This window comes from Tursiops truncatus, chromosome 3, assembly GCF_011762595.2.
Source record: "Tursiops truncatus isolate mTurTru1 chromosome 3, mTurTru1.mat.Y, whole genome shotgun sequence".
NCBI classification, from domain to species: Eukaryota; Metazoa; Chordata; class Mammalia; order Artiodactyla; family Delphinidae; genus Tursiops; species Tursiops truncatus.
This window is the reverse complement of record NC_047036.1, coordinates 6292546-6319166: the sequence shown is the minus strand read 5'-3', so window position 1 is coordinate 6319166 and position 26621 is coordinate 6292546. Positions and strand designations below refer to the sequence as shown.

Sequence of the window (26621 nt, the reverse complement as noted above, 5' to 3'; positions counted from 1 at the left end):
GAGTTAGCTCCTAGACGTGGTGCACAATGCTTTCAAATACCTGGCCTGATAATGACATTTGTTCACATCTTATGAGTAACAATAAGTGTCTGCTAGGAAGGTGTATATATACCAAATACACCTGTTTGTTGACTAGTCTCATGGCCAGGCCCATGCTGGGCTGGAATGGTGCAAAGACGAGTACAATGTCATCCCTGTTTTGAGTGGTTCACAGCCTAGGAAAGGGAAGCACCGTATGCCTCCTTATTTCCCTATCCCAAACACCTCTTTTTTTCAGACATCACTCCTTAGAAGCCAAAATCTCAGCATCTCTCCATCACAGACTCTCAGAGCTTCCTATTAGCCAGGCAGTGTGGAGGGAGGGAGTGTACGGAGGGCTCTCGTTACTCCTGTGACCCAGGAGAGACACAGGAACTCATCTGGTAAACTCCATTTGCCGTCTTTCTCATGCATCTTTATAAGAGAGCTCTGATGGGTTTTCTTTGACTCTGTGCTCTCTTGGTTCCTTGTTGGTGTCAAGGTGATGCCAGCTGCATAAGGTTGACTTCAGAAACATTATAGCTTTCTCTTAGGTCTGAAACTGTTTATTTTTTATTTTTTGGACACACCTTGCGGCTTGCAGGATCTTAGTTCGAACCTGTGCCCCCTGCAGTGAAAGTGCGGAGTCCTAACCACTGGACCACCAGGGAATTCAGGTCTGAAACTGCTTAAATACGACTGATCTCTTCTTGAAGGTTTGGTAAGTCTCAGCTATAAAACCATCTGGTGATAGTGAGGGTGATGGTGATGGGGTGATGACATGATAGTATGATGACAGGATATTGACTATGTATGTGTCAAGCACTGTTTTAAAGGCTTTATATGTATGTGTAATCCTGGACAGCAGTTATTGTTATTACCTCATTTTACCAAAGAGAAACAGATGCCCAGAGAAGCTGAGAAACTTGCCTAAAGTTACACCCCTACCAAGTGGTACAGTCAGGGTGCACACAGTTGATTAGTTTTCTAATCCACATAGTTGTATTCCTGACCCCCTCTCTGTTTTTAGGAGTAGACATGTCACATTTCTGTCATGTTTACTGGTTCAACTTTCCCAGAAAATTATCCATTTCATTAGATTTTTGAATATGAAATAATCTCCTTAATATTCTCTTATAATTGTAGAAGTAGCCATATTTGAAGCGATTTCTTCTTGTCCTTAAGGTTATTTTTCTTATTCTCTCTAGATCAAACTTTTGAAGCTTTGCATGTTTGTTGAACTTCTCAAAGAATGAACTTTTGGTTTATAATTAAGGTCTATGCTTTCTGATCATTTTCTATGTTATTGGTTTCTGATTTAACATAAAAAAACCCTTCCTCCTTCTTTATTTAAACTTTCATTGTTCTTTTTTCTTGATTGTCATTTACTGCCAATATTTTGTATTTTCTAATAAATGCATTTAAGGACATAAATATTCCTGTAATTACTGCTTTAGCCAAATCCCACAGTTTTTGATTTATAGCTACTCATTGCCATTATTTTCTAAAAAGCCTATAATTTCAATTTCCATTTCCTTTTAATACAAGAGTAATTCCACAAGGAGCTTATTTTTGGTCTGTCCTTGTTATTTCTAATTTCATTAGGTTTGATCAGAGACTGTGGTCTCTGTTATTTCTACTTTGACAATTTCTTTTTCTTCTGTGATGTGATAAATACATTCTATTTCTATTATGTCTTATGAATGTCTAAAAATGATATATATTTATATTCTCTTTTTGCTGGAAACAAAGCATGTTCTTTCAGTATATCTATTGTCAGAGCCTGATGAGTTAGTTAGATCCCCAGTGGGCTGACTTACTGTCTCAATTTGGTCTGTCAATTTTAGAATGTATTAATATTTCCAACTAAGATTGTGGGTTTGTAAATACATCTGAACATTTTAATAGTGTCTGTTTATTTCAGAGAGATGCTGGAGTGCATAAAGATTTATGATTCTTAACTTTTCTTGGTGACTATACTGTAATATGTCTCTTTTTTCATGCTAAATGCCTTTCACTTGAACTCTATATTGTCAGAAATTTATATTATTGCAGCTTTCCTATTTCTTGTAAGCTGGTTCCTGAAATAACTCTTTTCCATCCTTTATTTCCAACATTTCTCTATCTTTTAATTTTAGCTAGATCTTTTAAAGGTGGCACAGAAGTGGCCTTTGGCTTGTAGCCTCAATCTTTGAGTGTCTTTCCAAGAACAGGACACTTTCATCCATTCACAATTATGAAATTTGTTAGTATTTGACCAGTTCTTTCTATCTTATTTTCTTAAAATGTTTGGTAAAATTCACACAGAAATCACTTGAGTAAAAAAAAAAAATTAATACAGTTAATAGATAAATACCCATTTAAATTTTGATTACATGCACATCAGTTTTGATAAGTTGTATATTGAATGAATTTTCGCATTTTATCTAAATTGTAGATATTTTTGGCCTTGAGTAGTTCATAACATTCCATATTTATCTTGTTAAAGTCTGTAGGATCTGTAGTAAATCCCACTTTATTCCTTATATTATTAGCTTGGGTGGTTTGTGATTACTTTTCTTTTCTTCTTGATCAGTCTTGCTAGTGGTTAGGCATTTAAAATAAATTTTAAAGAACCAACTTTTAGCCAAAAGTTGGTTGCTTTTTCTGTTGGTTGTTTTCTGTTTTACTGATTTCTTCTTTAGTATATATTCCCTTCTAGTCACTGGATTTGTTCATCTTTTTTCTTGTTTCCTATGTTGGAAATGTAAACAACTGACTCTAACTTTCTTTTATTTCACATAAAAGTGTTCTAAAGCTCTCTAAATCCTCTCTAAATTAGTGTTATAGAAACAGTCCACACATTTTACTTTGATATACCAAACATTTTCTACTTTGTCTTGATTTTTTAATTTGACTCATAGGTTATTCAGAAGTATATAGTTTAACATTGAAATAGCTGGGATTATTTTTAGATATTCTATTGTTTTCAATTTCTAAGTTGGCGTTGGTATAGTTAGGTATGTCTGTAAGTTTTTCATCTTTTCATATTTATTTCAATCTTTTCAAATTTGTTGAGATGATTTTATTTTATATCTTGGTCAATGTTCCATGTACAGTTTAAAATAACATGTATTTTACCGTTGGACTTAGTGTCCTATGAATGCCAATTCATAGGTTGACAATCTTGCTCAGCTTTTCAATATCCTTATATATAGTAAGATATAAAAGGGATACTAAATATCTAAATCTGATTATTGATTTGTCTAATTCTCTCTTTTTTTTTCAGGTTTTTTTCCTTTCAAGTATTTTATAGCTGTGTTTTAAGTATACGCCATTTAATGATTTTATGTTTTCTGACAAACTGAACTTTTCCTCAGTTTTCAATTGTTGCTCTTTATCTCTGTTAACACTTCTTGCCTTCATGTCTACTTTGTCTGGTATCAACATATGTACAGTAACTTTCTTATGCTTACTGTTTATATGATCTCTATTTTCCATCTTTTTAACTCTAACCTAACTTCCTTCTGTATTTAAAGAGCATCTCTTGTAGACAGTACGTGGCTTTGTCATGCTTTTATTTGGAGTGTTTAGTCCTTATACATTTAATAATAAACCTATCATATTACCATCTCTTGTCTATTGTCCTACTGCTTGGCTTGTATGGTGTGGTCCATTATATTTGTCGATATTCTTTATTTTAAATCTGCCATTTTACTATTTGTTCTCTATTTGTCTCGTGTCTTTTTGGTTCTGTTTCTCCCTTTTTGCCATTTTTCATTAATCTAATATTTTCATAGGACTTTTAATTTCTTCTATTGATTTTTTAGCTATATCTTTTTGTACTTTTTAGTGATTGCTCAAGAAATAAAATATACATGATTAATTTATCAGAAGTTACTTAGCATTAATATTGCATCACTTTGAAAATACATAAGGTCCTGACAACAATACAATCCCGCTCTTCTCTGCATCTTAATTCTCAGTGTAGTTCTTATTTTTGCATTAAATGATCAGCAGTCTTTTAGAAAAAATAATACAATATAAGGGTCGAGTCTTTTATACTCTTACATATTAAGCATGTTCTGCTCTTCATTCCCTCCTGTAGATTCAAGTTTGCCTCTGGTATCATCTCAGTTCAGCTTGAAGAACTTCCATTAGCACTTCTTATACTATAGGTTTGCTGGTAATGAATTCCTCTAGCTTTCTTTCATTTGCAAAATATCTTTCATCTCATTTTTAAGAAAAGGAATATTTAATTCAGGATTGACTATGCTTATATCAGTGGTTCTGATAAGAAGTCAGCCAATATTTCCATCACTGATGCCTTGTATGAAATGTCTTTTTTCCTCTGGCTTCATTTACAGTTTTTTTTTTCTTTCTTTTTTTCTTTGGCTTCAACAGTTTGAGTATAACACACCACATGTAGTGCTATTTATATTTATTCCCCTTGCTGTTCACAGAGGTTCTTGCCTTTGGAGGCTAATGCATTTCAACAAATTTGGGAAAATTCATCACTAAGTGTGCTGGTAATTTCCTGTTTGTTTTCAAACACTTTTCCATTCCATCTCCTACAAACTCCATTTTCCAGACTCTTTGCCAACTGGTTCTAACAAGGTTTGGCCAATGGGAAGTAGCAGGGAATGACTGGAAGGGGGAAGGAGGAAGCATGGGTATCTCTCCTTACTCTCTATGTAGCAGCCATTCTCTGAACGGGCTGCAACTCCTGCTGTCTCTGAGGTTCCAGATCCCTATCGGGGAAAAATCCTGCATGGTCATGGTTCTAGCCTCTGCAGGCAAGTCCAGGATCCTGCATTTCTGGTGATACCACGTCCCTCCTGTGTCCTTTCAAACCTAGGGTGGTAGCAGATTCCTCCCTTGCTCACCACTTGGTTGCTTTCCTGTTTCATTTCTCAGCTTTCCCCTCATTCTGTAAGCACTTCACTTTATTAAATTCCCATGGTGAAATACCTGAGGCCATTTCTGTTCTCTTTACAGGACTCTAATCCATTAACTCAAGTTTTTTTTCTAGGTATTATGATAGCATTAGTGGTTAGATGGAAACTTAGGAATAATTAAAATCAGTTACTTCAACTTTCTTCCTTTTCCCTTTGAAAAAGAGCCAACCATTCAGTTTTAATTAGAAGTATGGAGACAATATCTATATATTCCATAGGATATGCCATAGCTGAATTTCCTTACGAATGGATAAGTGATAATGGATTATACTGGCCTTTAATTACACAAATCTCAACAGATTTAATGACAGTTATCATGGTTTAATCTATATTCGAATCATATGACTTATTTTGTGAATCAGAATTTAAATAAAAGATTCATGTACTATAGTGAGTTTCATAGGCTCTTGTTTTCTAAAGTGCATTTCAATGTTCGTTGTTAGGAATAATTATTCCACCATGAAGATGCTTGATAGAAATCCTGGACATTCTGGAATTGGGTCAAACAGCTATATTAGAGCCTAAGAAAACAATAAGCGTGTTAAAATTTGACTCCCACATTTTATAATAATCCACTGGATACAGTGAACAGTATCTGGTGATATATTTTCCTTAATGTATCTGATGACCCCTACTTTGCTTCTTCTCAAACGTCAGAATCCATTAAAGGGGGACGAGAGGTAGATAAAGGAAAACAGTGGTCCTGATATGATGAACTATCTGTGTTTTGGTGGAATGGATGACAAATGCTCATTAAAGCAGGAATGAGTATTCTTAAAAGTATGTTATGACACAAACTATCAAACGTGACTCAGTAAGAAATAGAAAATCTGAATAGGCCTATAAAAGTAAAGAAACTGAATTAGTAATTAAAACATAAAACAAAAATAAAAACTACTCACAAAGAAAAGCTCATGCACAGATGGCTTCACTGGTGAGTTCAACAAAACACTTAAGGAAGGATTAATACCACCTTTTCACAAACTCTTCCAGAAAATAAAGGGGACAGAACAGTTACTAAGTGGTTCTATGAGGCCAGTGTCACTTTGATACTAATACCAGACGAGGACAGCACAAGAAAACGAAACTAGAGACCAATATCTCTTATGAACATAGATACAAAAATCCTTGTCAAAATATTAGCAAACTGAATCTAGTCACATATAAAAAGGATTATATACCGTGACCAAGTGGGATTTATCTGAGAAAGGCAAGGTTGGTTTCATATCTGAAAATCAATTAATGTGATACACTGTATTAATAGAATAAAGGAAAGATAACCTACATGATCATCTCAATAGCTCAGTATAACAAAGTCCAACACCCTTTTATTATAAAAACACTCAACAGACTATAATCAAAGGGATTTCCTTTATCCTGATAAAAGGCATCTTTGAAAAACACACAGGTAACATCATACTTAACAATGAAAGACTGGATGCTTTCCTCCCAAGATCGTACGTGTGCCATGGCTACTTCTATGGAATGTTATACTGGAGGTTCTAGCCAGGGAAATTAGGCAGGAAAATGAAATAAAAGGCATTAGATTGGAGAGGAAGAAGTACAACTATCTCTCTGTGTAGTTGATATGATCTTGTATGCAGAACATGATGTCACAACCTGAGATCCAGACCTAGAGTGGCTCACATTCGGGGTGACCTGCTCCACCGGGGTGGGCTGTCCAGTGCTCCAGTCCAGACATTGACATTCTTGTCTGGTTGAATGTAACTTTCATCCCAGAGAACAAGAACTACCCTAAGGCAAATTCATGGTTGGTCAAAAGCTCTTAAATATAACCATTTATCCTGCCTGTTCTATCAAAAGCGTGTTCAGGCTCATTAAGCATGGATACAGTGAACAGTATCTGGTTGTTTGTGTAATGCAATCAATTTTAATTAGCATTCTGGTTGCAAAATTTTTTTTAAAAAACAAACAGGCATAATTGATTTATATACTCACTGTAAAGCAAACTTGACTCTCCCCTGTCAGGAGGCAAGAAAAATTACACTTCTTAGTGGTAATTTTTGACTTGGACACTTTAATACAGTGTATTGTTACAGTATATGGAAAAGGCTGATTTGAGACAAGGTCTTTGCTCCTTCTGGTTTTCTGCCGGTTAGTTTATCGCTTACAGGTGGTCCTGATGGAGATGCGGATGCACTTTTGATGACAGGAAAAATGCAGCAGAGAGATACATCCTTCCCCCCAAATCTAAGAGTTATATTAATTATAAACCACTTCTATGGGTACATAACGGTGTCTTTCTCTGGAATTCTGTTTAATGTGATGACTTTCGTATCCCTTCTCCCTCTGTGCCCTCAGCTTCCTCCCCCTGAGAATGATGCAGATTCTCTCATCAAAGCTCTGTTCACGTCTGTTACATGGTATTTAGCAAGGATAATAAGAACCAAAGGAAAAAAAAAACTTTAACTGTACATTAGCATGAAATAATAAAAATCCCCCCCTCTTTAAGTGATAGGTGATAGAACCTCAAAATGAAAGGTTCTTTGTTAAATGAAAGAATCGAAGAATGAAAAGGAGAAAAGGCATTTAAATATTCATCACCATTACAGATTATTGCAGCCTTTCTCCGATAATAGGACTTAGCAGCTTTGAGATGTTCCGCCCACTTGAAAGTCCTGTGAGGCTGGAAAGGGAAAAGGAGTTACATTTGGCAGAGATAAGAGCTTCCACTTCATGCCAACAATAAGGGCTGAAGACCTGAATTTTCCGAAGGTCTGCGGTGTTCTCTTTCTACACTCACTCCTTAGGTGAGCTCATCACCTCCCAGGGATATAAACACTACCTACGCACTGATTCTTCCAAATTATGACTCCAGCTCTGACTCCTTCCATGAGCCACTGGCTCACATACACCCTCCCCTCCCCACCGTGAAGCCCCACCACCTGGACACTTAATATGCACACACATGCCTTTGATGCTCAGAGCTGAGCCTTTCATTCTATGCTCCTCTCTGACTTGTTCCTTCCTCTGGCGTCTCCCTCTCTGTAAATGGCTGCCCAATTTTTCCATTTGCTCAGGCCGAAAACAAAAAACAAAACAATCCACAGAACTTAGCTTTCTCTTATTCTTCATCTCCAATCTAATAGCAAGAGTTTCCTCATCGCTCTTCATAACACATCTCAGAATTTGATCACTTTTTACACCTCCACTGCTACTCAAGTGCAAACCATCATCTTCCTTGGTCTTCCTCTCTCCCTCTTCCGGAACAGCAAGAACAATACCCCAAGCACAGCCACAGCATGTCCTCAGCTGAGAACCTTCCAGGGCTTCTCATCACACTCAGCATTCAATCCGAAGTTCTCCAGTAGCCTGTGAAGGTCACCACGACCTGCCCGTCTCACTGCTCCTGTGATCCCATCTCCATACTCTCTCAGGGCTTACTCTGCTCCTGCCATCCTGCCTCCTTGCTGGTCCTTGAACACACCTGTGACTTCCACCATCTAGAATGTTCTTCTGCCAGATATCCACGTAATTCTCATTTCAAATCATTCAGACTTCTCTTCAATATCACTCAATCAGTGATGCCTTCCCTGACAGCCCTCATCTGAATTACCACCTTCCCTCACTCTATAGTAGCCTACTCTTTTAACTTTTCTTAAAGCTTATTACAACTGAATTAACATGTATTTGTTTATTACATTAGTGTTGTGCCTCCTAATAGAATGTAAGCTGTATGAGAGAAAGGACTTTTGGGGGGTTACTTACTGCTGCTTCCCCAGCATCTCGAACTATGCCTGGTATATGATAGCTTGATAAACAGCTGTAGAGTGATTCCACAAATGATGGACAGAATGTATGTATGAATTTCTCTTATGGATTTCTATTTTTATTACAAATGCTCAGAATATTGCCCAGATACAAAGTAAAAGTATAATGGCCTGTTTCATTGAGTAAAAACGCATTCAGCTCCCTTTTTATTGTTATTGTCCTTCAAATCTTACTGTATCAGTGACATATAGGTAACCACAACTAAAATCACCTTTCATTCCTGGAGAGATTACTGGTTTTCATGAAATCCATTTTTTCCTGATAATAGAATTTTCAGATGGGCACCCTGTTACACAGACTAAAGGCTACACATTCCAGCCTCCCTTGCAGCTAGGTTTGCACATGTGACTAAGATCTCAGTCTTGAGTTATAGACCAAAGTGTCATGAGGTAGTTTCTTGGAGGCATCCGCAGAGACTCAGTTATAAATGCTTTTGCCTTCTGCTTCTGGGTCTGTTCCTCCATCTTGTTGCTCAGAATGCAGATGCTGCCATCTTAGAAATGAAGATGAGGACCAAACTCTAGGGAAAGCAGAGCTGTGTGCTGGAGGGAACCAGGACTCCCAAGGAATCTGAGGGACCTCGGGCCTTTGATTATGGAGAAGGAATAAAACTTCTAACTTATATTCAAGCTACTAACTGTGAGGCATTTCCTTACTTTCAGGTGACCTGAATCCAGAGTTGAATATTGTTCATCTCAGTAAAAGGTACCTGGTTCATTTATCTTGGACAGTGAGAATTATCTTGCTTCATTTTTTGCTTCCCTTCCCTTCCCTTCTCTTCCTTCTTTATTTTTTGCTTTGCCCAAAGATTCACATCCACTGCATCAAGGTACGCAGGGAGCAAATTACCTTCATGGTATCCAATATGGGGGCCAACCAATTTGGTTGCCCACCAAAGAAAACTGCCTTCACAAAAGTTGTTCTCCACCATTTCTGTTTAGAAAACCAAGCCCTCTTTCAATGGACATGAACGATTCTACCATTAAACTTTCTCCTATTTTTTCCCCTTTTTGAAGATAACAAAATAAAAGCAACTCTTTTGAAATGATTATTAAATCATTAATGAGCATTGATTATTAACATGAGTAACAGAATGCGTATTAAAGAATCTCAGTGGAAATAATAGAGACATTTTATATCATAATTTGCTATTAATTTTCCTTAAGGAAAATGTCATTATTCTTAATTTTGCTTGGGTAATGAAACATATGATATCCCACTGAACCTTATTAGAAAAAAACATTCTTATTTTAATAATTGCCATGAATGGTTTAACATAATCTATTTAGTTTGGCAGTCAATATGAATGAAACTACTAAAAAATGTAAAAACTCATGCTCGCTCATTTCTGGTCTTTGAAGGTAGCTCACATTTCTGATAAAGTTATAGTACAAAGCTGACAGAAGTGAGAGAACAACTCCAAAAAGAGGGGCCAACTAATAATTTAATTACATCTGCTCAAATCCTGAGACTAGAGCCCGATTTGAAAATTATGGGCCCAAAAGGGATGATGTAAGGCCCCCTTTCAGGGAAACACTTCCCCTTTCTGGTCCTTTCAAGGTCGTAAGTTCCTCCTTAGTTATTCATTCACTCACTATTTATTCATTTACTCACTCATTTAATCATTTCTCTCCTTCCCCGCCCCCCCCCAAACATGAAGCAGTTTACCAAAAGAACAAACAAAATAAAAATGTAATTCAGCATATTTAAAAACAAGCTAGGGCATATTAGAAAAAGTGAGACACGCCATTGTCTCAATAAACATGCTTCATAAAATATAACAGAATTATTATTTTTAAATGGATGCACTCAGAGCAAGGAAGAGAACACACTAGACACACAGAGGGTATTCAAAGTAGAATGCCAAGAGGCACTGACACTAAATGGCCCGGGAGGGACCAGGGGCTGATACATGCCATGGAGTGAATGTGAGATTTAATGTCAGTACAAGGTTGGTGATGCTCACAGGACTTTCTCAATGGAAAACTAGAACTGAGCTCGTGAATAAAGTCAGAAGGCATAAAGGCCTGTCCTATCAGGAAACATAAAAACTATGCCCAACAGCCTGGTAATTTTCAGGGATGCCAAGTACCTATGTAGGGTCATAAATGGAAAAGGAATAATCTTTGACAACTGAGATCCCCAATCCTGATCCACATTAAGGGGCTAATCAAACTCACATGAGCTAAGTATTTTTAAAAAATACTGTGGCTTGAACTGGTGAACCCCAGAGGTCCTGGCAGAAATACAGTGAAAACTATATCATAGTGATACCTTCAGAACTCAGAACACATGAGATCACCATGGACCTAAACCCTTGCTTTGATGAACTCACAGTTGAAATTACAGATAACAGAAGGAGACACATGACCACAAAAGAGACAATAGTGAGAGTAAATAACAGAATTCATGCACTTATGAACCATAAATAACAGAAGGAAACAAGTGATATTTTTATACAACATGTTTAAAATCTGAAAATAAATGGAAAAAAATATATAAAACATAGGCAAAATAGAGAATTATAAGAAAAACTCAGATAAAAAGTAGACTTCTTAGATATGAAAAAGTGATCTTTGAAATTATAAACTCATTGTGGATGAGGAATTCACCAGAATGCAGCACAAAGAATTAAAGAGGTGGAAACTTTGAGGAAAAATTACAGGACCTGGAGCACAGAATGAACAGCACAATGTACAATTAATAAGAGTTGTAGGAGGAAAGGACAGAGAAAAAGAGAGAAGCAATATGTGAGGTGAAACAGGCAGTCAATTGCTAAGAACTAAGCAAAGACAAGAATCCTCAGACTGAACAAAAATCACAACTAGTCACGTAGGGAAATAAGAACAAGTGCATATCTAGAAACAATACAGTAAAAATCCTGGCCACGCCCCCCCAAAAAAAGCTGAAAAGCATAGGAAAGACTGATTTGGAAATCAAATAGGAAAGACTGATTCCTTACAAAGGAATGTAATGGGATTGACAGAAGACATTTCCTTGGCAACAACAGAAGCTGAAATTCAATGTAATGATATCATCAAAATAGTAAGGGAAAATAAGAATTTTACACCCAAACTATTATTCAAGGGTAAATTGAAATAAAGCAGCTAAAGATATTTTAATACAAACAAAAAAAAGGAGCTATTGCGACTCACAGATACTAACTAAAGGAACTAATAAATGATACACATCAGCAAGAAGGAGTATAAACTTGTAGGAAGAAATAATGTTTACAAAGCACTGATGAACAAACAAAATGATAAAGAATGTGAGTAAGTCTAAATCAATATTGACTGTAATTACCATCTGGAACTAAAATCCTAAGAAATAATTACCTAGAAGAGACATAATGATTAACTTGATAATTTATTAAACTAAGAATATGTGTTAAAATTTCAATGGTAATCATTGAAAGAAAATATATAGGATCCCCCTTCTCTCCCCCCTGCTCTCTATATATAGTAAAGGAAAAATAAGAATAAAGAAAACTTGATCAATCCTTTAGAGGTTAAGAAGGTGGGAGATTTGGGGCATGGGGAAAACCAAAGAAAAGCAAAGTAAATGAAATATAAAATAAGAGAGTAGAAGTGGGTCCACATGCATCAATAAAAGCATCAAAATACAAATGGAATAAAGTCACATTAATATACAAAAAGATATCAGATTGAATAAACAAAAAAAAACCCATAACAATAGGTACTGTTTACAGGAAGCATACCCAACCAATAACGTCCCCAAGAGCACAGAAACTTATATATAGTCAGTATGACACAGGCTCAACATTTGTGAAATCTGGATTGTGTGCAAATGCATATTTATTATATTATGTTCTGTACTTTTCTGTATCTTTGAAATATTTCAGAGTAAGAATTTTTAAAAAAAGAAAAATTAGGACATTAACGTGAAAGAAAAATGAAGGAAAAAGACTATACTATACTATACTATACTATACTATACTGTGAGGCCGGTATAGAAAGTGCAGGTCTAAAGTCTCCAAGAAAGGCGTCCGCAGACCTTACTCTGCGCCTTCTAACTGCCAACACAGAGAGGGAAATGTGACCGTACCTATTTCACAACACTCATGCTCAAAATCCAACTTGTTGCTCAAGAGAAACACAATAATTGGTAATGATGCCTGAGGGAATGAACTTCGATGGGTTCTCATAAAACAACACAACAGAAAAGAGACAAAAAAATAAAAGCGAAGACAGAAAAGACACCAACTTGATTTTTTTTAAAGTGTAATTCCATGGAGTGTTTTTCCTGGTCCCCAGAAGTCCTTTTGTCTTCTTTGGCATTGTATTTTATAAGGCTCTGGTCACTTTCTCCCCTCCCAAATAGTAGGTGATAAACCCTGTCTTAATTGTGATGTAGAAAATATGAAAATACTCATCCAATAGGAAGATGTAGAAAAATGAATGAATGTCTCTACTTTAGAGTATAAATAAGGGCTCATTCCCCTTGGTAACACTTGTTTCAACTACATCACTTTTTACATGCCCTTCGGCTTTACTATTCAATAAGCCCTGTCTGTGCAGGAACAGCTGTTTCTCTCCTGTACCATGTGGCAGAGGCCTGGAACTTAGAAGAAGCTTAATTGTTAGCATTTTTTTTTTCATTGGAAAACTGACAGGTTGACCTTGGCAAATTTCACTGAAGACTGTGTAAGTCTAGAGGAAGAACTCATTTGGCAAATGTATTTCAATGCTCATTTATGGGGGGAAAGAGGAGGAAGGGGGTGGCCAGTGGGAACCTCTTCTAAAAGGGGGCAGATAGCTTTGGGATTGTACATGTACGAATAATACGATCACTTGTTAGTAATCTTTAAATGCCTTGGTATTGGCTAGTTGTCCAGAAGAACATCCTTTGGGGTATGAAGGGAAAGGCAGACCATTTCTTTCTAGTTTGCTCAGCATCTTCATGAGACAAACTGTAACCCAGACTCAGCAATTCAGGTTGCCCACAAATGCTGGCTGCACCGCTGAAGTTAAATGCAATAATACAACTAACTCCAACTAGATTGAAAATGGTCGCTGTGGCCTTTACAAAAGAGGTAATGATGAGTGGAAAGAAAATTTTTCTTAAATTTCTTTCTTATCCCCAATTATTGAAAGGACAAGCATTTTCTTTTAGATTGTAGGATGAGAAAAAATCAGTTTCTTTAAAGAAAGTCAGTTGACTTACATTCCACTCCTTAATAAGGTATAAGAGAACGTCTACCTAGGAATCATGGAGTGATTGGGTTTTCACCAGTAGGAGGAAAAATGTGAAATCTGGTTACCCAGTTCTCTGTACCCAGGTCTCTCCTGGGAGGGGCAAGCTAGACAGTGACTCATAACACTCAGAGATGGTGGAGAGGGTGGGCTTCAGGGAGAACATGAAATCAGAATGGAGGGGTGGGCAAAGTAAGCCCAGAGCAGGTTTTGTCCTTTCAATACAGAATAGTGTTGTTTGTTTATTAGAAACAACATCTGGTGATTTTGCTCTTTCTGGGTAAACTTACTGGGTTACATTTCTTAGACATGAGCATCAGAATAATATGGAAATCAAAGTAAAATGGTTAAATTTATTTTTTAAAAAATCCCTGGAAGGTCAATCAACATGTCCACTTTGAAAATTCAAAATTACTAAAACTGAGTAAGACACGGGGGCCACTTAGCTTCACAGAGCCTGAAATCACCTCCCCTGCCCGCCGTCCTCTCCCCACCCTGCCTGCCGCCCGCCCATGTTACATAAGCGCTCCGTTGGAAACTGTGCGTCCTCTCGTAACCCTTAGTATAACTGAGTCCAGCAGAAATACACACCCAGTGAGAATGACAACGTAGAACCGTATGTACTTACTTGGGTAAGACCAGGATCTGCACGATGAAGATGCAGAAGAATATGAGGCAGGCGCAGGTCACGTAATACTTGAAGGCTGGCAGTGCAGTGGCTCGGTACTAAGGGGGGAAAAGAAACCAGGAATGACAGTTTGTCTGAGAGAAGGGCTGAAACCGTCATCCAGCAGGTACATCTAACTGTACCTGGTTCATCACACTCGTCACCTGCAGACTGTGGAGAAAGACAACCTGAGGACAATGGCTGTTCACCTCTGGCAACGAGAGCTTCCTCTCTCCAAACGAGCTGTGAAAGCGTGACTTCAAAGACCATGACTTTCGTGAGTCGACCTGTTCAGAAACCCATGTAGAGGCAATCGAATCCCTCCAGCAAGGAGACAGAGCACCTGGCCAGAAAGACGAGTGAGTGAACTGAATGGACCAATGAACTGTGCAGGTGTCCTGCTTCCCTTGTGGGTCTAAGGTCCGAGATTGCTTGTGGAAAGCAACTGACTTTTCACATAGCCATATTTTGCTTTTGAAGAGTACTGAGGAAATGTAATATTCTCATTTTATTTATTTGTTTTAGCTTTTTATTTTATTATCGAGAGGTGGTGAGTGAAATTATAAGACAGAAGACCAACAGGCTCTGTCCTCTACGAAACATCTGTTTGCCTGTCTGGGCCTGGCTGTTGGACTCTTTCTACTTGCCCAGCATAATCAGCCATTTCACATGGCTTTCCATAACATCCAGGATCATAAACTGACCAGTGTAGCTGCCCGCCTGGGGCTGCCCTTCTTGGCTTATGCAGGAAAAGCCAGCCAACGCTGCACTCAGTCTGCCACATGTCCCCTTGACTCTGGTGATGGTGTGCCGGGCACTCTCAAGGCTTTCTGCAGACTAACTCATTTAATCCTCACAACAACTGCGTGAGGCAGGAAATATTGCTGTCTCTAGTTTTGTATGAAAAAAACTTTGGACCAGAACAACTGATTAACATTCTTAGAAACACACAGCACATGGTGCAACCAGAATCTTCATCCCGCTGGACTGGCTCCCGAACCCACGCTTCCAACCACGAGGCACTATGGCCTCTCAAACAAGGGTTCTATGATAAAATTAAAGGAAATCAAGTTTTTGTGGCAATGTTATTGAAGCCTCCTGACAATGCTGGCAGGTTGCATTAGCGTATCTGCACAAACTGTGTCCCAAGTTATGGGAAGTTAGGTGTGTATTTCTCGGGTTTAGCCTCTGGGATTTTGGTGCAGATGATGGACCTCTGGGTGGTCTGGCTTCTCTTCCTCTATGTCTTGCTGCCTTTTACCCCTCCTGCTGGCCTGAAGAGCAGGTTGGGAATAGGAGGACAAAAAGTGAGCTTAAATCTCAATGCTGTCTAAAGTCTGCCTCTGCAAATATGTACACATGGGGAATGTCAGCAAAAGCTGCATGTTTTAATAATGATCATTTTCTGTTTACTAGAATATTTCTTTGGTGACTTTTGTGACTTCATAGCCAGGATAATTTACAAAGCTGATGAAGAAGCTCTGCTACAATAATTGCTGAAATGTGATTATATTTTATGCACTCAGTTATGTCCTTATTTTCTGTGCTTTGTGCAGAGACATGACTTGGAATTTCCTTGTGGTATTAATCAAAGAAAAGGACTTCTATCAGGAAGGAAATAATTTAACATTTAAACAGCAAGTAGTCATTAGTGTCTAAGTTGCTTAATAATAATAAATTGTATCAAACATAAATTTGGTAAACTCTCTGCAGTCAAAGTCCCTGACTTAGAAGCAGAAAATGGATCTTCTTGATCACTAACTAGTACAAAAGAAAGCTTTGGTGTAATTGTAAAATCCAACCTTGATGAGTTTTGGAAAGAATGTTGATATTTTCTATGTCCATTCAATATCCATAAAACAATGAACTGAATTTTCTCAACAGAGTTTTAATACCTGTGCTGTGACTGTTGCCATTAACATAGTAGCTTCTGTTCAAACTAAAACTATAATTATATGGTTAGATGGTGCAAATTACCTCTAACCTGCTCTTTTTCTAGATCAACACACAAAAAAAGGCAAATGAATAAGGCCAACCTAGAACAGTTGTCCTTTCTGCAATAATTACTTAATTCATTTTAGCAAATCCTGGTTAAGCTTGACATGTATAAACTAAATGTCTGGTTATTTATTTGTGCCTGAAATAGCTCTACTTCAGGAGTTAAAATGTGAAAGTATTTAGATGCAACAAAACTTAAAAGTTTCTAATTCTCCCAAACAGGGGTTGAATGTAAATCTCATACTTTTATCAAAAAGTTAAAATAATTTGTGTAAAGACACTGTAAATTTGTCAGAAAGGATTTTGCTTTCTTTTAAAATCTTTTCTAAGAAAATTTCTCACTGAGAAAGCAAGATAGTAACTTCTTCCCTTTCCCTTAGCTCCACATCACACAGACATCATGTACTAACAGGAGTGTTGAAAGAGGTGACTAGCCAAAGACAGAAACCTGGTAACCAGAAATGTGGTAAAACAATATATGCCTGGAAGAACCACAGGAAAAGCTAGAAAGAAATTGGATATGGTTAGAGGCAGTTTAAATGTTTCATGTAAAATTCTATGAATACAATTTCATGATGGAATTTTTAAAAAACTAATATTTTGGAAAAATGATTGATTTTGAAGAAAAAAATCGCTTACTTCTTTTTCTAGTATTTTATTGTAGAAAAGCAATGAGATTCTCTGAATGTCTTCAGACTTGAGCCATTGCCTGGAAATAAAAAGGACAGACACATTATAAAACCAAACCTCCAACCAAACATCTGGAACTATTTTTTAAAAATGACTTGCATTTTTCTTTCTTCATAATGCCAAATATGGAATCTAGGTTTGTTAACAGGATATGCAAATATAATATGCTTATTCACATATTGCTCTCCTTGAAAATTCTATATTACAAACCAACTGTCAAACCAAATTGAAACTCAAGTTATCCAACTTAAATAATCAGGGAGATAAGTCATCAAACGGACTCAAGTACATCAATAAATTTATTCCCTGATGTCTTACTGAAACCACATGTTACTTTCATCTCCCAAAGGATCTGGTTCAGAGAGAAGCACCATTTTTCTTAGCTTATAGCAAGCAACACATCACAGAGCATCAGAAATAGTTAGAGCGGCTTCCAGATGTAGGCAAGAAGATTCTACTCCTTTCACACTTACTAAAAATACTTTCATTGTCATGTTTTTCATTTCTATAAAGTAAAAAAAAAGTCATGCTTGAATACAGATTTCAAAAAATGGGTACAAATACTAATATAAGAAGCAATCAGGTCAGACCACTAACATAGTACATTGATGCCAACATAAACACACACATACATAATACATATATATCTCTCAGATGTTGAAAAATAAAAGGCATATGGAAGTAACATTCTTATACATTGATTGACTTTCAGAAATCTGTTTTGGGAAAGCAGTTGAGATAGAGAAAGACCTTAAAGACAAAACTCTTCTTCACTAGAACATTGTGTATAATCGCAGGTTAAACGGCCACCCTGGGTATATGACCCAGCAAGCTGGGCATATGATGCCCGGTACAGTCACACATTTTGCAGTAAAATAAACACACAGTTTATGAAATAAAGCTAAGAAAACAGAGAGATTTCACATTCTTATAGCCATGAGTACAGAAATGTAAGAAAAAATTGAAATCTATGCATCAAGAAAAATACCTAGAAATAAATACAAACAAAATAAATTACCATCTAGGCTAAGTCACTACACTGAGGAATTTTTATTTCTACTTTCTGATTTTTTTTTAAAAAAAGACTTTTATAATTAAAATATATAATTACCTGAATTGCATATGTATATGCATGTAGTATTTATGCACGAATACCTGCATATTTATGTATATATTTCCAAGTGTATATAACTATATAGCTACACCTACATTTATATCTATACTTATATATCTATATATAGGCAGAGAGAATATATATATATATATATATATATACTTCTAGAGATAAAATGTTATACCTGTGAAAACAACGATCAATTCCCAAGAATTCCTAAATATAGCACTTTTCCAACCCATTGGTCATATCTCTATGGATTTTGACTAACTGCAACGTATCTGGGAGATAAAGACAAATGGGGAAGGCCTTTGACGATCCAGGAATAAAGACCAAGTGAACTGTCACACATTATCACATAATCAACAGGGACAGTCACCTCCTGATTTCAGACTCAGGTCGAAATGTACACTGAGGTTTCACATTAGGATTGACCCAGTTAACCCAGGACACTGCCTCATTTGAGGAGGAACATCTCCAGGGCTACCTGGACAGCCGTGTGCCTGGAACATCGGGACAGTTCTGAAGACGCTCACAGCACACGCACCACGATGAACTTGAGTCTCCCAGGAGACTAAACCACAGACAGTGCAATTTCAACTGTGGCCCAGAAGTCAGTCATGTATTCTAGAATGATTGCCATTAAGAGTGAGAACTTTAAAAATACTTTTGGATTCAAGGTTATAAGCTTTAGGTATCAGGAAAATAAATTTTTTTTGATATTATGACTGCCCCAGCTGCAGAGATAGGTTATTGTTCTGTTTTATGGCACTAGTTGGAGGAATCAAGGTTGGTTAATATTAGAAGAAGCAGAAAATAAAATTTAAGATAAATTTTAACTATACTCATTTTTTAGAACTGTGTATTCATTATGGATATCCTATGAATAATGTATGCCAGTAACTTATTAAAAAGTTTTTTTTTCTTTATTACGGATGAAATTTCTATTTAAAAAATGCTCCTGGATAATATATGCTTGGAAATAAAATGCAAGCAAAATTTATAAAGTGGAGATAAAACCAGCTCCTCATTGGTTAGTGGGGCCCCCATCTTTCTAGGCTTTAGTTACCTGTCTGTCCTGCAGGTGGACAGGAAGCCCTCAAGACAAAGTCTGCCTTTCTTTGTGTCCCCAACACCTAACACAGGTTCATAAGACTTGATCTCTGGATGGATGTTTGGGGAAAGGACGGAATTCCAATTGTTGGTTCAAGGTATTTGCTCATAAGAATCTTGGCTGCAAGCAGAGTTGCTGTACAACTAATTAGCCATAAGGCCGTTTTGCCATAATAGATAAAATAACTGTTGATTCACAATTTTGGATTCATTACACTAGAAAATAATAATATATCAATCTTTGCACATCCTTCAGTGAGCAGTCATCTCTCCCACCCACCAAAACCAACAGTTTACCAAGCTATGGCAAATATATAAAAGGCAGCTAGTAATTGACAACAGTCTTCGAGAGCATTAATCATTGGCTCTTTGACTGATCTAGATACGACAGCTTGTTCTCTCCTGCCGTCTCTACCAAATTTATCATGCAATAGTAGAAGCTGGAGGCAAAAGAAGAATCCAGGTCCTATCCTCTCCAAAAAGAAATGGTTGTATAATTCTTGATGAGTATACATTTCTTTTTAAAAAGTTTTAAATTTATTTTATTTTATTTTTCTTAACATCTTTATTGGAGTATAATTGCTTTACAATGGTGTGTTAGTTTCTGCTTTATAACAAAGTAAATCAGCTATACATATACATATACCCCCATATCTCCTCCCGCTTGTGTCTCCCTCGCACCCTCCCTATCTCATCCATCTAGGTGGTCACAAAGCACTGAGCTGATCTCCCTGTGCTATGCGGCTGCTTCCCACTAGCTATCTATTTTACATTTGGTAGTGTGTATATGTCCATGCCACTCTCTCACTTCGTCCCAGCTTACCCTTCCCCCTCCCCATGTCCCCAAGTCCATTCTCTACATCTGCATCTTTATTCCTGTCCTGCCCCTAGGTTCTTCAGAACCTTTTTTTTTTTTTTTTTAGATTCCATATATATGTGTTAGCATACGGTATTTGTTTTTCTCTTTCTGACTTACTTCACTCTGTATGACAGTCTCTGGGTCCATCCACCTCACTACAAATAACTCAATTTCATTCCTTTTTATGGCTGAGTAAGATTCCATTGTATATATGTGCCACATCTTCTTTATCCATTCATCTGTCAAGGAACATGGTGAATTTTTTTGCCATTTGACAGTGAAGATCATGAAGTAGACAGAATTGTGGTATTTGGCACAGAACTTGGCTTAGATGATTTGGTGAAATATAAGGACTGGGCACGTCCTTATAAGGATGGGACATTTCAGTACAGTCTGGGTATGTATCACCAGTGATATACGTTACACACATTGATAAGAAATAGCAGAGTCCCTCCTCTGTTCATTTTACTCCCAGGGGAATCTGCAGAGGCTTAGAGCAGATTTTTTTATATCGTAAAGAATGTATGTCTGATATTAGATACTGAACCCTTAGTGATCGACCGTGAGAAAGAAAGTACCATTGCTTTCTCTAAGATACACCCAAATACAACTAGAACCATGTATCTACACACATTTTAAGTGCATCTAAGTATTTTTTGCATTTTTATTTTTGCAATCGAATCTTTCAAAATTTTGTTGCTAATGTTTCATGATGTCCATCTCAGTGTTTCTCTTTTATTTTCTTTATTTTATCTTTTATGGCAAAACTGTCTTAGGCCAATGAGTCCTGAGGTGAATCCCCTTGCAGCAAAGATATTTATGGTGAGACTACCAGACCCACAGCTACCCTGTGCCTTCCTTTTCCCACAGCAGGTCAGGTTTGGCCAAAGGCTTCTTCCTTGAAGCCATAAGTGATGGGCCCAATTCTTCCTCTTTTGTCCTCAGAGTTAAGGAGAGCACATCCTCCCCACAGGCCTCACGTCTCTGTTGGTTCTCTGTGGTGGCCTCAGTTCCCAATAATGATTCACAGGAAACTCAGAGATTTATAAATGTCATATGGATATTTGTAGTCAGAAAGATTTGTGTGGGAAAATAAGGTCAAATATTTTGGGGAATTGGAACTACAGACAGAGAAGAGAATGGAGAATGTGTGCAATATTCCTGGTCTCCTGACACTGTTCCTGACCCAAGTGGTCTCTGGCACAAAGAAAGTCAACCCCGCCCCTGCGCTACACAAAAAAATGATTATTAATTTACACTAAGTTGCTTTTGTGCTAGGCTGAGGCCAATAAAGGAAATTCTAAACAAGATCTTGACTTGAGCTGAGAGACAAAGTACTTCCACATCCTCATGCAGAATTATCCTGGAATGTTATCACAAAGGGGAGGCTAAAATACAGAGAAGACCACTTTCCTTTCATTACGGACTGACTGTTCATATCTCCCACTTCATACGCTGAAGGCCTAACCTGCGGTGTGCGTATCTGGAGATGGGGCCTCCAAGGAAGTAATTAGAGTTGAATGCAGTCCTAAGGGTGGGGACCTGACTCAAGAGAATGAGTGTACTTATGAGAAGTGACACCAGAGAGCTCGCTCTTTCTGTTTTTCTGCGTAGCCCAGAGGAAAGGCCACGGGAGCACACAGCAAGGGGACTGCCTTTTGCAAGTCAAGGAGAGAGTTCTCACCAGAAACCAACCATGCTGGCACCCTGACTCAGACTTCTAGCCTTCAGAGCTGTGAGAAAATAAATTTTTGTTGCTTAAGCCACTCAGCCCATGGCATTTTGTACGGCAGTCCCAGCTGACTAACATACCACCTATCTATGCAGCCTTGAATCCAAAGGTCCAAGTGGCCTCAGTTGCGCACTAAGGCCGTGGGTGACCTGTGGCATTTGGGAAAGGTGGTCCATGGACCTGCAGCTGAAATAAATGATGCTGGATAGATGGTCTCTCGGTGTGGAAGCCCGATCCTTCCCCAGCCCTGGGGTCGGCCGGTCATCCACCCATACATGCACTCCACTCCACTCAGACATAATTAAACCTGGGTCCCATGTCCTTCATTAACTCACCAGCTCCTTTCCTGCACCCCAGAGGCCCCTGTTTCTCCCCTTTTGAACTTTTCACATTACCTCTTTCCTACTGTTTTTCTTTTTTTAAACCAATCTGGAAGAACCTGACATGGCAATCTCATTCTGAATATTAACTGTACAGCACACTCCTCTATTGAGATGAATCTTACAGGACTGCCCAGCTCCTCAAGAGAAAAATACTGCCGCGGAGGGGATGGTCTGGTTCGTCCACCCACAGGGCTTCCTCTTCCCCGCTCTGCACCTCCAGAGAGGAGAAGCTTCTGGTAATCCTCTTTGGGGCAGACCTCTGGTACACATTTTCTTCCCTCTCACCTCGCTGCCAACTAAAAATTGCCACTTGCCACCTGCCTCTACAAGGATTTTGTCACTGGCCACTGCTGTCGCTGACCTTTAACACACCTTCAAAGGGGTTCAGGGTGGAGATCATGAATGAGGCATCTGTGCTCTGGGAAAACTGGCAGAAAAGGCCTTCAGATATTTTCAGGAGATTTTATGAGCCCAATTTCTTGCCTCTTCTCACATCTAGAAACGCACTAAAATTATTCATGGGCACATCTGCTCCTCGAGAAGGAGCCACCTTCTGCCTAAACGTGTGCTGGGTTGCACGTGCCCCCTTCACCAAGATCACGTATATACTGACCTCCTCCCCACCTCTTTGGACAGTTCCTCAGAGCTACCTGAGAGGCTGTCTCCTGGCCTACAGCCCTCATCTTGCCCCCAGTAAAACGTGACTCACAACTCTCAGGTTGTGCATTGTGTTTCAGCTGACATCACCCACCCAGACTAAGTCAAAACCCCTGTTCTGAGCTCCATCCTCACGGGGGCCTGGCCATCTCTGGTTTGTCTCTGCAGCATTCACTTTAGGGTCTTCCTGTCTTAAGGAATCCTCTGCATACCAGCAGGATGGAGGTGATCACACAGTCATTGATTAGAACCATTCAAAGTGCTCACGCCCCACCCCCTCAGGCGGACTCCACGTTGCTTCTCAGGGCATCCAAATTCCCACTCAAGCCTCTTTACCCTGAGAGACTCCTGCAGGGGCGTCCTGTGTCCTGATTGTGCTAAAGACTGGGGAGCACACCTCTGACCCTGGCGCATCCTGTTATCACACCATGAAGGTTTCCCTCTCTCCCTCTTAGTTTCCTTCAAGGTTTGGCCCAGGTGTCACCTCCTCCGGAAAATTTGAGACTTTTCATCTGTGCTGTCCTGCTCCTCTTTACCTGTCATAACTGTAGGGCATCTGTGCAGTGATCTTTCTTCCCCTCACTCAGGGCTTTGAGGGGTAACACGAGGCCTGGGGTCTTGGTATGCATGTCTGATGCTGAGCAAATGACGACATTGCTCACCCTTTAACAAATGCTTGCTAAATGAGTAAATGAATGAATACATGAAAATCTGCATATAAATCACTGTTTTATGTCAATAGCAGAAAACGACTGAATGGTACATCAAGCCTGGAGTCCCTACTGAATCCTCAAGGGGAAAATCAAATAAGATCAGAAGAACCTCTTATCGAAGAAGAAGAGAGTTTAATGAGCAGGGCATAACAGAATGGGAGTGAAGCTAATTAAAAAAATAGGTGCATAATAGCTTCCATTTAAAAAATTCCCCTTTTGATTTTTGAGTACAGCATGACATTTTCCTCCACTTGATTTCTGAAATGTGTTGGGAAAATTACAGCATAAGCAGTTACACCAACGTTAACCACGACTTTAGCATAAAACTACGTTAAAACACAAAGGTGGTAACTAAACATGTATTTGAGTACAAAACGATACCACACTGACACACAATTCACAAACAACCTTGACAAAAATAAAGCAAAGACAATGACTGTACTTTCTAATGATTCCTTTAGTAGGAACGTTCTAAAAAGTGGGCATAAAAGTAGTTTAACAAGGTAGGCGTCCTGCATGAAGACATGCTGAGGCTGATTTTATACATTTGTTTTTTATTATTACTATTATCATTGTAATTGGCTAACCTTTGTCAAGGAACAAGATTTCTTCTCTCTGCTGCTGTATTTTATTCCAGTGGGTTACAGAGTAGTAACTGCTATTTCCTCTGGTCAAATGAATCTACATTGTGTGAAATCAGACCTGCCTGGGTTTTAGCTGCCAGTATATTACAGGTAATCATTTTTTCTCAGTTGTGAGGTGTTGAGGTTTCAATCAGGGCAGAGTTGAGACTGTTTTTTACTTCGATCCTGGTATCACGCAAAGCAGAGCACCTATCTCGGCACTGCTGGTGTGCCCTGAGTGCTCTGTGGCAGGTGGAAGGCTTTATCTATTTGGGGTATACAGCAGGGATTAGGCAGGTGTGCATTCAGTGTGCTGGCATATCTGAATTGCAGCTCTAGCCAGCCCTAGAGACTTTATTGTATATGTATGGAACTCCACACATACACACACCACATACAGACATACATACACTCACACGATTCCTCCATAAGTACTGTAAACATTCTGAAATGCACACTTGCAAAGCACAGTCTAGAAGAGGTATGCATTTTGCAAAGCTGTGTAACTTAATTTTGGAGGCACAGTTCAAGGTGAAAATCATTTACACTTTCCATGAGTCAACGTTCTTGATAAAAATTAAATAGGTTTCCATAAAGATGAAAACTTTCACATAAAACCTTTTTTTTTGCGGTATGCGGGCCTCTCACTGTTGTGGCCTCTCCCGTTGCGGAGCACAGGCTCCGGACGCGCAGGCTCAGCAGCCATGGCTCACGGGCCCAGCCGCTCCGCGGCATGTGGGATCCTCCCGGACCGGGGCACAAACCCGTGTCCCCTGCATCAGCAGGCGGACTCTCAACCACTGCGCTACCAGGGAAGCCCCGCATAAAACCTTTTCATTTGGATCTACTAAAGTTTTCACTGCAGTTTAATTCAATAAACATTTTTGGAGCATCTAATGAGTACCAGGAACCACACTGAGTTGTTTACCTCCTGCCCTTCATGAGGTCAGCCATGGCACACACACCTAAGGAGAATTCCAAGGCCGGTGAATGTAATCATTCTGTGCAAGTCATGAAAGCCACCACCTTCTTTAAATCTTGTCTCCTGCCTTTTTGGACCATTTAAAACTACAATAGCAATTCTTGGCTTTATAGACTGAGTGATATTTTGGCCTCCAAAGGATTGGTCTTCCTCCTGCTGCCTCCATGAATTCAGATTCTAATGCTCAAGATCCTCTTCCAGGATTTAGAACACAGGTACCTCCACATTCTCTGATTTTTCGGGGTGGGGGGATGAATGCATTTTGAATAGTGTCACACATTACAACTTAATGATTTTCCCATGTGGAATCTACTGATCTTTAAAAAGTATGCTACTGAACACACTATCCTCTAATTTTCTCTATATAATTATGTATCATGTTGTTTATCAGTAATTTACTTGGGGAGGATTAGGCAGAGTTAAAAATTTTTTTAAAGATGAAATACTACTAACAAAAGCTATTATTAAGGATGCTTGCGGTGAAATGAATGAACTGTCTCAGAAAACTTGGCTTTGTCATGATAAGTATGACAGAGTTTGGGGGGAAATTCTTTTGGAAAACATGTCATTATTTTCAAATAATAGGATTGAAATAAGAGAGGAATGGTAATTTAAAAGTACTCACTTTTGTGCATTGATTCCATCAATTGCTTGAATCATCCTTTCATTTAATTCCTCTTCAAATCTCTTCTTTTGTGACTTGGTTCTATATGAAGGAGGAAATATTTTGGGTAAGAATATTATTACTAAACTAAACAGTAAGCCTGTGTGTCTATGATGCCAAAATCTCTGTCTGATTCTGTTAACTGAATTTTTTTTTTTAAAAAGGAAACAGTCTATGTGCAGCCTTTTCTCTATTAGCATATAGCCACTCTGTGGATTGAATGAATTGGCTAGAGTTTTTGGTGCAGTAAAATGTTGCCTTACTACTCAGAGTGAAATTAAAAAGCAACACTGAAAAATATGTCCTTGGTGTCTGAGATAAAAGAAATTTCTGTCCCAAGACATGCACTAGCCCTTGAATTTTTGCCTTTATAAACTTTATGACAGAACATACTGGCTTTGGAAATTCCCTTGTAAAAATTTGGTGTGGTTGACAAAATAGTCATTCCTATTTTATGCTTTCCTTG

The 26621-nt window shown here is 38.3% G+C and overlaps 1 protein-coding gene across 1 annotated transcript in view; it reads right to left on the bottom strand.

Annotated features, from left to right (window-relative positions):
- Positions 1-26621, bottom strand: part of ADCY2 (adenylate cyclase 2) — a 433534-nt gene that overhangs the window by 86797 nt on the left and 320116 nt on the right. The window contains exons 12-14 of the mRNA XM_019951134.3: positions 26117-26197; positions 17265-17334; positions 14589-14686 (exon numbers count right to left, since the gene is read on the bottom strand). Of these exons, the coding sequence (XP_019806693.1) occupies positions 14589-14686; positions 17265-17334; positions 26117-26197 (249 nt within the window). The remainder of the gene's footprint in view (positions 1-14588; positions 14687-17264; positions 17335-26116; positions 26198-26621) is intronic.